The 12,986-nt window shown below is 41.0% G+C and overlaps 2 protein-coding genes across 2 annotated transcripts in view; both read right to left on the bottom strand.

The window, feature by feature from the left end:
- Positions 1 to 1,500: 1,500 nt before the first annotated feature.
- LOC139290444 (FXYD domain-containing ion transport regulator 6-like) lies at positions 1,501 to 9,536 on the bottom strand. Its single transcript, XM_070912226.1, has 9 exons — positions 9,320 to 9,536; positions 6,892 to 6,948; positions 5,220 to 5,243; positions 4,970 to 4,993; positions 4,051 to 4,125; positions 2,159 to 2,195; positions 1,967 to 2,004; positions 1,816 to 1,852; positions 1,501 to 1,714 (listed from the first exon to the last, which is right to left on the bottom strand). The coding sequence occupies exons 2-8, from the start codon at positions 6,941 to 6,943 to the stop codon at positions 1,848 to 1,850; spliced, it is 255 nt and encodes an 84-aa protein (XP_070768327.1). The 5' UTR covers positions 6,944 to 6,948; positions 9,320 to 9,536; the 3' UTR covers positions 1,501 to 1,714; positions 1,816 to 1,847.
- A 2,196-nt stretch (positions 9,537 to 11,732) lies between these two features.
- Positions 11,733 to 12,986, bottom strand: part of LOC139290170 (IgGFc-binding protein) — a 33,362-nt gene continuing 32,108 nt past the window's right edge. The window contains exons 45-47 of the mRNA XM_070911864.1: positions 12,704 to 12,903; positions 12,138 to 12,518; positions 11,733 to 12,023 (exon numbers count right to left, since the gene is read on the bottom strand). Coding sequence (XP_070767965.1) covers positions 11,733 to 12,023; positions 12,138 to 12,518; positions 12,704 to 12,903 — 872 coding nt within the window. The remainder of the gene's footprint in view (positions 12,024 to 12,137; positions 12,519 to 12,703; positions 12,904 to 12,986) is intronic.

Raw genomic sequence — 12,986 nt, forward strand, 5'->3', positions numbered from 1 at the left:
GCAGCAGGATACAGGGGTATCATGACGAAGGCAAAGAAAAAACACAGCTTGAATAGTAAAAAGTGAAAGGATTTGGAGTTTAACCATTTGACAACTGTGTTTATTTTTAATTCAACAATGTTAATGAACATTTCTACTCTTCACCAATACAGCGATTTATTTGGCAAATATAAATCTGTTTCAGGCTACAGCCTGTGCCAGATTATTAAGATATCTGTTCGTCAATAATGCGGCTTGCATGTTGCTGAACCGTCAATCCCAAGTGGCTGAGCTGGCAGTTTGTATTTCTTTCCCCCTTTTCTCTCTGCCACAAAGACTGCTCAGTTTGAGAGAAACAAGCACTACACATCCCCTTCAGCAGTAAACTGGCTCTTGGCACTGTAGCAACAATGCAGCAGGCTAATGAACTGCATTAAAGAGATGGTATGAATATAAAACAATTATTTTTCTAATCTAAATTAAATGATATCACAAAATGATAACATATAATAACTTAACAAGTATTTTTTTCTCAACTCAATCTGTAGAGTTTACAACTGTTTGATGGATGTCACACCCTTAAAAATCCTATAAAAGAAGAAACAAACCTGTGGTGGCCATGGCTGTGCTGTAGAGATGTAGAAGAGCTCCGTCTCCCAGAAATTTAGCAGGTTGCTGGGCTGCAGTTTCAGATTGGATCTAGCTGGTCAGGACAGCAGGCAGAAGTGCTTCAGAAGCTTCACTGTAAACTCAGCAGGGACCCTCTGGTGGCCACAACGAAACATTACATTCAGAGTGGTGGGGTACTCCCCATAAGGTGACAGATCTGCCAGGATGTGGACAACAGGGGGAAGTGGGTTGCCACAGTAGCCCAAAGTTAGAATAAATAATAGGGTAAACAGCTAATGTAATCTCACTTCAAAGTAGACAATTCAATTCTGCAATCTACTGAGCATCATGCAGTCTAGTGTGGTATTTTGCATATTGTTGTTATAATTTGTGCATTGTGGCTTTCGCTACAAGATTCCTTAGTTTCTTGTTTATAATGCTGAACATTTACTATTTTACTATATAAACATGAGCTTGCATGCTCAAAATGCACCAGTTTCTGCCTCGTGTGTTGTCTTTTGTGCAGTGCAGTCCGCCCTTTCCTGCAACTCCACAGAGAAAATATAGCCTGCATATGCAGCATTCACGTTCGCAGAGGCTGCCAGGCTCACTATGGTTGAAAAACAGCACCAAACACAGAGATAGGTGAAATCAAGTGTATTTCTTTAAAGCCTTCTCCAAGAGCTGCACAATGCAGCACATAAATCATTCACACCCTCGCTGCTGGTGGTTACTACTGCATGTGTAACTGAACTGTCTGCAGCGTCAGCAGAAGCAGAGGTGCGGCATGACAGAGGGCTGTTCACTGGTCTCCTCTAATGGCAGAGATAACCAAATAATGATGCTTTTAAAAAAAAAAAAAAACAAATCAACAGAAAGAAACCTTTTCAAACATTTCCTTTATTATTTTGAATCAATCTGAAAGTCACAAAAATACAAATGATAATCACACTATTGCTACCATACAAAGCTGGCACATTATCTAGTAACAGTAATTGAGGATAAAAACATTAAAAAAAGAAAAGAAAAAGGAGCACAGTAACATTATGAAATTGAAGGAAGCTTCAAGTGTGGAAAGATTGTCCTCAACGTATTTGCTGCCACCTACAGGCAAGAGTCAGTAACACTGTGGAAACAGGTGGAAGATAAGTTTGATTTGTTCTGAAACAATCTCTTTCAGCATCGTTTTGCAGAAAACAGACTCACAGATGTTTGTAAGACACCTACCAGATCTCCGCTGCTCTTTGCCTCTGTGTCTACTAAGCTGTAGAAAGAGTTTTACATTATTGCTTTGTAAAAGAAAGAAAATGGCAATTCATCTTCTCGATAGACATTTAACATTCCCACTTATTATTAAAGAAGAAAGAAAAATATTTACCCTTTGCAACACCTGATTCCACATCAGGGCCCCTGGACCTGAGGAAAATGAACAGTTTGATAATGAAACACAACAACTTTACATTGCATGTAAAGTAAAGGGCCTGTGCAACAAAATGTTTTTAAAGCTTTTAAAGGATATTCTATTAATTTAAACAGATCACAAAACTGTTCTGGTTTTGACTTAACTTACCTTGACTTATCACTCTTCGAACAGGTGCATTTTCGACCTGTTTTTGGGGAAAACACAAGAAACAGTCAGTGGTGTAACCCCCCACGACCTTCAGTGCTAAAAGAGGGAGAGGTTGCTGCAAGCCTTGATAGGTATATGAATGCAGTCTTGAGCTTGTGCCAATAAGCCCATCTGGGCTTCAAGCCTTGGGAGGCTTTATAAGCTTGCAGCTTATTGGCTCAAGCTCAAGACTATATTCATTCATACCTAAATCCCAGCAAAATTCAGGTGTTTAACTTTGCCCAAAATACAGGAGCCAGAATGTTGAATAACTTCCAGCTAGTAGCATTTGTATTATGCTACAAAAGAGTTTTAGCATTTAGCCTCTTTTGTTATGTCATTTACACCCACTTCAGTTTGCCTATAAACATCATGGAGAACCGAGGTGCTGAAGACGTTTTGTGAAACACTGCATCATCTGTGCCTCTTTCTTTTAAGCCACCAGTGTGACTATGAATGAAACCACGCCTGATCTATCCAGTATCAGTACAAGAGGCTGTGCAAGGCTGCTTTCTGTCCGTTATTGCTCTACTTGTACGTGTAAACAAGTTAAGAAATTATTCACAGAAGAGTCGTCGTCTTTACAAATATTATGAAGGATGAGGACCTAAAGTGAAACAGCCTATTTGGCCCACAGACAGGCTCTTTACACATGGAGTCAGAGCAGTGTCATTTAGGCTAATGTTATCATAGTATACTTGGTGGAATAGTTGGTGTGGGAGCAAAATAGCTGGGAAACCCCAGACCAGGCTAGTGACCTACATACTGTCAGGACTAAGAATAAAGCAGTGAGCATCTTGAAAGATAACACTCATCCTTTACTCACCCACTTTGACACTGGGAGGCGCTAAAGGGTGCCTATTGCCATCAATGATGCTTTTTTATTTATTTAAATGCAATATTTTAAACAATAATGGTTGGCGCTCATCATGTACCGTTTTATAGACTCCTGCCTCTGGTAGCATTTGATGCCACACTCACAAGTGCTGTTTAAATCAAGAGCTTTCTTCAATCAAACAGATGTTCTACTTTTATCAATTCAACTGTATTTAACGCAATCAGTTGTTGAAAACATAAAAAGGCAAAATCAGTAATATTTTAGACCATATCAAGTTGATATATATATATATATATATATATATTTATTCACAGATGTTTCTCAAGCAAATGACAGTTGAAAATTGGAGAATAGATATAGTTCAATGCTTACAATTATTATAGATGTAAACAAACATTAATGACTATGATTAACCTGTTGTCTACTGTAAATCTGTGTATTTAATGACCTGTCAATTAATTTAGTGGTGATAGCAGGCTCCAGTCTTTGGCAGTGTGAAGACAATACATTCACCCGCCTGTTTTTATTATTTTAGTTTAACGTGACCACTGATATAATCTCTTTCTTTCTACAACAAAGCCTTACACACACGTTTTCATAAGAGTGCAGTTAGGAATCCACATGGTCTTAACTAACGGAAGCTGAGAGAGAAAGTGTGTGGGCTCCAATGAATTATTTATTGGTTGGTTTTGGTTTCAGGGCTACCACTGGCAGTAACGGCATGTGCTGGCAGGTAGGAGGAGGAACCTTGGAAGGACACGGTGAGCGAGGAGAGGGATAAGGTATAAAGGGCAAATTGCTGTGATACACAGATAATGAGAGTGTGAGGGCACTGAGATTGTGCAACTAGCATCAGCGTGCCTCCCTACCAGACCGTCTGAGAGAGACAGAAGCCTGCTTGTTTTGCAGCACCGTATGAATACAGGTCAACTCACACATACAGGGATCGCAGTGTGGTGACGCTGACACTCTGCATCACACATCTACTGTGTACTTAGGGTGGTCCAACACTTACTGACGATGAGGGCAATGCCCATGAGGAACAGCACCACTGCGAAAACCAGGCCACCGATTCTCAGAGATTCATAATCTGAAATTTTAAAAAGTGCTTTATAGTGTTTGCAAACGTGAGCGGTAACATATGAAAATACTGAGATACAAAATACCATACATTTAAAAGCCTTTAGACCACATTTTAATTCAAGAGCAGCATAGCAGAAATATTCTGCAGCCCCCTAATGGTCATGTTGGGACACCACAAATTCCTGTGAGCTGCAGTCACCAAATCTGTAAAGACTATGGTCAACTTAAACTGTTGTTGTCTGTCCCAATAAAGCTGGATAAAACTGAGCAGAAGAAATCTGACTTGTAAAATTGTGGCACATGAATGAAAAGAAGAAATTAAATGTCTGTTTCTGTAAGTGAGGGACAGCTTGTTATATCTGGTGAGTTATTATGATGAGGTAGTCCTTTGTCACTAATACAAATAGAGTTCAAATATTGCCTAGTCCAGTTAGCTAGTTAACTAGCAAGATGTCTAACTAACTGCAGGCCCTCCGAGCCTCCAGGTGGGGAACCAGTGCTTCAGTGGTCTTCCAATAGGGCAATACAACCACCAAAAATTTTCCAAATAAATTGAAAGATAACCACAAGTACACAACTGATGGTTGGTATTCATAAAATATCAACGTAAATTTCGAGTCATTCTGCGCACTTTGGTGCCTTAGAAGGACTGAAAATCCGGCCTACAGCACAGTGGACAGGATTAGAAGTATTTGCAGTGGGACTGCTCCAGAAGCTTGGCCTTGGGGTGAAAGTTTTCCATCACTTCTGGAAAAACAAGTGGAAAATGCAAAACTGGTCTCGACCTCCCAGATGTTTCCTGTGTAGCGGGTCGGCCATTAAAAGACAGCGTTCATCTGCTCGACACTCACCATAATGAAAAGCACTGTCGTAGTCTGGTGGGAGAGAGCAGAGAGGGGAAACAAATGAGAGGCAGATTTAGCCACTGACACACTTCAGAGAGTACTCATGATGTGACAGCTATTCAGCAGTTTTAGGGCCTCAGTCATTCATCTAGTCATGAGCGAGTTTGGTGCCAGCACCGATTTAAATGCCAACTAAAATGAGTATGCAGCTTATCTTAATTTGACTTTTCTACGCTGCTGTTCAAATAATACCCACCTTTGTCCTCATCTGCTGCCGAGGCTGTGAAAAAAAGAAGCAAAATCATTAGCCTTTATGAGACATTCACAGGGTGGTGTAAGTGCATGTCAGCATATCGCAAAAATTGATGGTAGTGGGGAAAATTCACTCTCCAGAAAGTGCAACAGAACTCAAAATGACACTCACTGTGACAACACTGTGTGATTCCGCTCTCCATACCTCTGTTTACCTATGGTGCATTTATTATATTGCCCTGATCTGTGTCACTCTGTGCACTGTCTATCACATAAAAATAAATAAACATGTTGGCTGCGTTCATGTTATGCTCCGGTCTTTTAAATCTTGCTAGAAAGCACACTGTACGAGCATAATCACAAATTTCTGCCTCATGTTCAGTGGCATCAAGAAGCAAATCAGAATAATTAAATGAGACAACTTCCCTTGGTATAATAATAAAGACACAAAGCAGACATTGTTTATGTGAGTGCCAATGCTCGGATTGAGAACAATGTAACCTTGGAGTAGCACACTGGAGGTTACATAAATACGTTTGTGCTAGGCAACATTTCACATCATTAATGTGTTATTTCTTTTACAGCTCTCATTAAAATACTCAACAGACTGTGAACAGCATTTTAAATGTCAGACAGTCCTGGTAGTTGCTTATGTATAGACTTATATGAGAATCTGTTAATCATGTAAAAAGTGTGAATTTGCCCATTCCAACTTATTCCCACAGCTCATTAACAGAAGTTTAGATGCTAAAAGTTCATGGATTTTTCTGACACCCAGAAAAAGGATCACATCCTGTACGTGATTCAAAGAAGTCTGACATGAGCTGTAACAAATTAGTACAGTTGAAACCCTAAACTGTATAATATTTTATACACTCTGCATCCCATTTACTGCAGAGTAAGGGTAGAGTGCTAGAGTTAACTTTGACCTCATTATCAGGCAGTAAATACTGATGTTAGTCTCTTCCTCTATGAAGCAAAAACACATGTTACCATATTGGTGCTGACAAGCCTTTGAAAATAAGGTCTGACTCTAAGTCAGACCTTAAGTGTCAGAGAAGAGAAAAAAAACCCTTAGTGCTGGCAAATCTGCTTAATATCAAGCTCGAGTGATGGCATGCAGGGCGCACAGAGAAACCAACCGAAGCCCAGGACCTGCATTAACAATGGAAAATTTGGCAGCAGTCTCAATAAATGATTATTCGAAATGCAGTAAAAGGAAACATTTACACTATTCTGACATGGCCTTTTCTCACAGCAAAACACTGACATGAAATGATTTAAAATGGAAAATATTAAATGTAAATCATGCTGAAAACAGCATCACTGTAATGCTAACAATAAGACAAGGCATTTCATACACATTTGACCAAAAAGAGCACATGAGAAGCAACCATTCCAAAATAAGTACGCAGTGGAAACCAAAAAATTAGGAAATCAAATGGCCATGCATTGCCAGGGGCCACTCTCTAATGCAGGAAACTTACCAAACACTTCCCTGCCAAACGCTGATCCTGTTATACAGACACATCAGCTTGTTTAGCAACTTGAAACAAAACCAAACCCACAGAAAAGGGAAGCATGTGAAGAACACCACGCTCGCACAGGTCGGTTTCAAGGAGTATATTATTCAAGGAGAGAACAATGTAAAGCCGCTGGACAGAAGGGATGCTCACCGAGTGCAGGAGCCAGCCAGGAGCTGAATGCCATCAACACAACAAGATCCATTGTACCTGTTGATAAGAAACAAACGGACATGAGCCTGGTTAAAAAGTACATAACAGTAGGAGAAGTAATGAATGTCTTAATCTGATCATGTAGAGGCAATGTGCTCACATTTGGGTGCATTGCTGTTTTATGAGGGTAATGTGCTGGGGAGACAGGAAGTTGAGGCTTTTTTTATGTGATTTGGAGATTAACTTTGCAGTTCACTTTGTGACTCCCTCCGGACTGAAATAAGTCAGCAACTTAAACTGCCTTGCTAACAGAGAGAAGCCTGTTTTCAAAATCTAATACCTCTCAGAAACTACCAAACTGCCAGTTGAGGTTAGTTAGGGCTAGTTCTTGTTTTACAGAACAGTAAGGGATCAGAAATGGCAGAACATGCTGCATTTATCAACTTATTTTTATGCATTAAACTGCAGACTAAACTCATATTGTTTAAGAGGCACTTCAGCAAAAAGAATAGCCAAAATCAAAGCAGCTGAGGTATCCTGACTTTAAGCCCCTTGTAAAGGTCAATCTCCAAAAACAGTGGATCCAATATTCCCCATAATGCAACTGAATAAAGTCTTTCATTTCATCATTTCTTTAAACTTTAGAAAGCTCCCTCAAGAGCCACAGTGGACAATATACTGTTTTCACAGAATGAGTGAGTACTCCCGTGCCCCTTTAATGATGCCTGGTAGGGACTACAAAGCTCCATCTCGGCTAGACGCTACATGACAGGGTCACGTAAGTTATCAAGATATGAGTCTTTATAATATGACCTCCTGACTCTGGGTAAGAGAAGAGGGTCTATTTCAGGCTCAGCACCTCAGTACATGGGGCAGGGCAGTGGAAGGGTGCGAGGCTGGTGTTGAGTTGCATGTGATATTTGGTTGGTGGGTTTGGATTCGTTTTGCTGGGTCATCTAGTTTACACTTGGAGCATGAACCTCCTGGGGAGGTTTTTCTGTCTATATATTATCTAGGACATTCTTTGAGATTCTCTTACACCCATATGTTTACAGGCTAAGGTTCCACAAACACACCGCCACTCACGAAGTGTTGCAGAAGGTCCACAATTGAAGGCCAGTGCACGACCAAAGAGCACAGTGGTTGCAGTGCTGTCAGCTTCACAGCCACATTATGCCAATCGAATCCCAAGATATAAATACAAAAATGTAACGCAGGTACACAGAGCTTTAGCTCTATACTTGCAGTAAACCTAAGCCATGGAATAAAATGTTTTGCATTGCAAAGATCAAAGCCTACTTTAGCAGTGCCAAGGTTCCCCTCCCTGGCCCAGAGCACTGCTGGAGATTCATGCATGACTAAAGTGGGGGGTGTGAACATGGAGCTGGAGTGAAGAGAAATGAACACTTCAACCCTGGGAGCAGGATTAACAACAAAGACCTGCCAATCAGGTTTAATCAAACAAATACAGGGTGAGTTATTCTTACAAGAACCAATCCAATAATCTTGTTTGTTAGCCTTCCGAGTGATGTAGAGGAATATAATGGGGAGACAGGAAAGAAACCCATAAAGACACATAAAAAAAATAAATATCATGGATTATAATAAAGGGGGATTAACATGGACAGTTTGTAATGAAACAAGGGTCTTGCTTACATTAACCCTCATAGGCAAGCCCATATGGGAGTACATTCACACGTCAGTGCAAGAAGCATCTTCAAAGTTTTAAGTTTTTGTTTCCCAAAACGTAATTTAATGAGGTTTATAAACTCGGACACGCCATTCTCGGTTTGATTTGAAGCTTTTTGTGAAAAAGTGATGAGACACAGACCCGTTGCTAATTAAAACTCTGGTGCATGTGAGTCATTTTAGCGCCAGACATCACTAGCCAGACATTTAAATAGTGACACGAGTTCGAGTTCATGATGTTGATCTCGCCAATTCACGCAAGGAACAATTTCTAAATTGTTGGTCACAGCGTTTCTGGGAGCGCACTGTGTACAAAGTGTGTCACCAAACTCCATTAAACTTCTCAGATGGCATTTCCAGGCAGGAGACCACCGCGCCAACAACGGCAAACACGTTGACATGATAAATACAATACACCGGTACATGAAAAAAAACAAACACGCCGGGTTTGTGCTCTAAGCTCAAGCAACATAAGCGTCGGCTTCACGTAATTAAATGGTCACATGATCACACAGGCATTTAGCTGGGAGTTGGGGGTTGGAGGTCGTGCTCGTGATACCCAACAAGAGAAGGAAAACCTCTGCAAAACAGAAACATGTGGGTACAGAAATGTGCACTGGGAGTCTTAACCTGCAGGTTTGAGGTGTTTAAACTCACATTTCTAGCCGCAATGATATGGCAAATATATTTAAAGGAATGCATTCACTTCAGAGGAGCATGGACATTTAAATGAACTTACCGTGAATCAGCTTCCTATCAACTCTAATGGGTTAGACTCTCTCTCCGTCCAGTGAGCCGAACTTTGGTAAAACGTTTCCCACTTGTTACTTCAGCCAAGAAAGAATGTATTAAATGCAAAATATCCTCATATAACTTGCAACAAAAGAAAGATGATTAAAAAAATATATTCTGTGGAGGTTCCTCAGTTCTCGGGTGCACCAAGTAAAGTGTGTTCCTCCTTGGTCTGGTCTCAGGAATGAGAGGGAGAGAGAGGGGGGGGGGGGGGGGGGGGGTGCTAGTGTGAGCTGAAGTTACTCACTAAAAATTGCCCTGTGCTGCTCAGAGGTAAACAACACAAGCAGTGCTGTGCTACTGAGCAGGAAGACTATCCCATGTGGTTTGGTGCCAGCATAATAAAACATGATTTCATAATGAACTGTAAATCATGCTCATTTCCTCCCACAGCCAAATATAAGAGACACAAGCAGCATCAAACAGTGAGCTTGTTGTACTGTGGTGTAATTTACAGGGTTTGGAGAGTGGCTGAGCACAGTGGAGTTAACACATAAACACTAGTGGGCTTTCACGGCCAGTGCAGTCAGTCAGTGAGATATAGTTTTCTCTCAGGTATATCTAAGTCCTCCCACCTCTGTATCAAATACAGAGGTGGGAGGACTTAGCTTTGATGGCAGCAGGTTCAGACTATGCTATCCAGGGTGTTATCTGTCCACCTTTGTGGTTAGTTAGCTGCAGACATTAGTGGAATTTTGTTATTGTATTGCTTTCCTTTTCCCTCCGACACCAAGGACCTTTGGTGCAGATAGCTTCCTTATTAAAACGTCACGTTTACACAGGATTTCTTCTCTCACCAGCTGTGCTAAATGCAGCAGAGACATGCACACACATCACCCATTTCAGATTGATGTATTTCTAATTTAGACTGGCATACAGAAAGTGCTGTACAGGTTTTTGTACACAGTTAATGATTTGGGAATCACAAACAACAATCACACAGTGTAATGAAAAAGTATTTATTGGTCAGAACAGTAGGGAGAACACATTTTGTAAAACAGACACATTTTTAAACCTACGAAAGTACAGTGTGTTAAGACAGCTATAAGACTAGTTACTCCTGGTTGTTTTGGGGATAAGAGGTGTTATAATTTCTTCTTCCACTAGATGGAGATGTTGGTCAAGAATGAGCTAGATTTTTATACTGCTCCAAAGTGAACAATAGAGGACCAGACTCCCAGTAAACAACCAAAACCGTGTCATGAATCAAGAGGAAGTACTGAAGTATGATGAGTGAGACGGGCTGTAAACAAGCAACTTTAGCCGAACGACTTCACATTCTTCTTCATCCTGTTTAATGGGGGTAAAAAGCAGGGATGTAAGCCACATCGTACAGCTGTTTCGTTCACGAGGAAACACCAGTTGGTTGAGAGGTGAGATGGTTTTGAGAGGAAACAACTGCAGTTTTTTTTTTTTACCTGTATGCCAAATGCTTTCTATCACAGCAGAACCAACATCTCTACAGGCCACTGAAATGAAAAAGAAAAATTGCAGTCAAAGGGCATTGGAGCAAAGTAAAGTCATGTTCACTCAGGCACAACAGAGATTACAAGCAACACTTCTGAAAATGTATTTTTTAAAAGGCATATGCAAACACACTCAGGAACAGCACTGACTCTTAGGGGTATTTCCTGGTGTTGTTTAGGGTCTGGTGATGAGAAAATGCCCACAAGAAGACAACTACTACGTTGAATGAAGTAAGGAAGGGGGATACACAAAACTCAATTCTCTAAGGGATTGACTTAAGGCTAGAACACAGAACTAAAGATGAGGGCTCAAATTAATATTGCACCCAGATGAGTCTTAAGTGTCCTTGGATGACAAGCAGTGATTGGATTGCAAGCTTGGTAGCTTTTGATGGCCATGCCTGTCAGCCTCACCTGCTTTTTAATCAGTAATTACCATAGGGGATTCTCTGGCATTTCTTAATTAAATTGGACCAAATGCAATTAAAAACCACACTCTCATTCCTTTAAAAGGGCTCTGTGGAGTCCTTGTTTAGTTCTTGCTGTTAAGAGAATAAGCGGTTGAATGGTCATAACACCGTCCCATCTCTCGCTGATCTGTACTTGATTATTTCAGTGGTCAAATTAAGTTTGCAGTTTGCATAATAAAGGGCAAGATAGAGTTCAAGATTAAAGCTTTCACTCTAACTAGAATTGAAGGTTAAAAGTGTAGACGAGGAGGCAAAGTTGTTATGTTATTAAAACAATTAAAGTTAACATTGGGATTTGGGGAATAGTGTGATGAGAGCTCGTATTGAAGAAGAGAACTATCATTATCATTGTATTAGATGTAGCTATGTATCTATGCCCATTACATTAAGACAGAGAAAATGTTACAGTATGCCTTTCAAATACTCACCACCTGGAAAAGTCCCCGGCACTCCAGGAGCCAACAACCACAGTCACATCAGTGGTGATTTTCCCATCCGCAGTCCTCATATCATCTTTGGAGTTGTTATTGTAGTTGCCACAGGCACCGCACATTTTACCAGACAGGCTACTGTCAATAATGATAGTGACCTCCTGTGAAATTGAGTAGGTGACCCGCACGGCAGATGCCCTCTCGATGATCACAGTCCTCTCCGAGATTTGGACAGACACATCACTCGTCACTTTGCTGGGAAGAGACACCTTCCTGCCATTTACCTGGATAACATGAAGGAGGGGAAAGAGGGGGAAAAACAAAATCAATCGAGATCAAAACGATTACTTTCATGGTTGAACATTTAAATATTCTTTATCCCTCCCGGCTCTTCTTACCCAGGTCACGCGTTGGCTGTTCACTGCAACAATTGTTTCCTTGAAGAACACGTACACAGTGGCGACAGTGGGAGATGCACCTTTACTGCAGACCCTGACATCCACAACCACGCGGAACCACAGCTTAGCTGTCTCGTCACAGAGAGACGCCACTTCAAATGCCCCCTGAGCTCCCATCGCTCCAGACATGCCATCAAAGGAGGTGAGGTGGCCAACTTGGCTGATGCTGCAGTGGCCCCGTTTGACTTGGCAACCTCTGACCCCATCTCTTACGGCACAAGCCTCTCCACTGGCGCAGGACAGTTTTTCACACTTCACCAGCCCAGAAGCCTGGCACACGCACTTGGACTTACATTCTTTGTCCACCACTGCTTGGCCCACCTGGAGACATATATATATATATAATGTTAAAAATCACTTATATCTCTATTGTATCTATTCATGTGTAAATGCCATGACAAGATTAGAAAGTTTTAGTCACTTCTAATATGCTAAAACGTTTTTCATGAGAATTTCAATTTTAGCACAGTTACCATGTGTGACGACAAAGTAAAATCTAATTTTACCGTCAGATATCTGCCATTGTGCACACAGCCACAGTTGTCCAAGGGAACACATTGGATGCCATCAAAAACAAAGCCAGCATCACATTGGCATCCTTCAAAACAGCTTTCAGAACAAGTAAATTGGTAAATAAAGCTGGCACAGGTCCCACCACAGGTGTCGGCACACACCTCATAGTGACTGTGTGCAGGGCAGGAAGCAGCTACAAGAGAAGAAGATATTTGTGAGACTTTGTTTGAACACCTGAAATATAAAACATGCACAATTCTTCGACAAAAAAAATTG

The sequence above is a fragment of the Enoplosus armatus genome, chromosome 9 (genome assembly GCF_043641665.1).
Source record: "Enoplosus armatus isolate fEnoArm2 chromosome 9, fEnoArm2.hap1, whole genome shotgun sequence".
Taxonomy (NCBI): Eukaryota; Metazoa; Chordata; class Actinopteri; order Centrarchiformes; family Enoplosidae; genus Enoplosus; species Enoplosus armatus.

Coding starts and splice junctions, on each gene's coding strand:
- LOC139290444 (XM_070912226.1), bottom strand. CDS start 6,943: ATGGATCTTGTTGTGTTGATGGCATTCAGCTCCTGGCTGGCTCCTGCA. Junction 5,244..6,891: donor CTGGCTGGCTCCTGCACTCG/GTGAGCATCCCT, acceptor TTTTTTTCACAG/CCTCGGCAGCAGATGAGGAC. Junction 4,126..4,969: donor CGACAGTGCTTTTCATTATG/GTGAGTGTCGAG, acceptor TTAAAATTTCAG/ATTATGAATCTCTGAGAATC.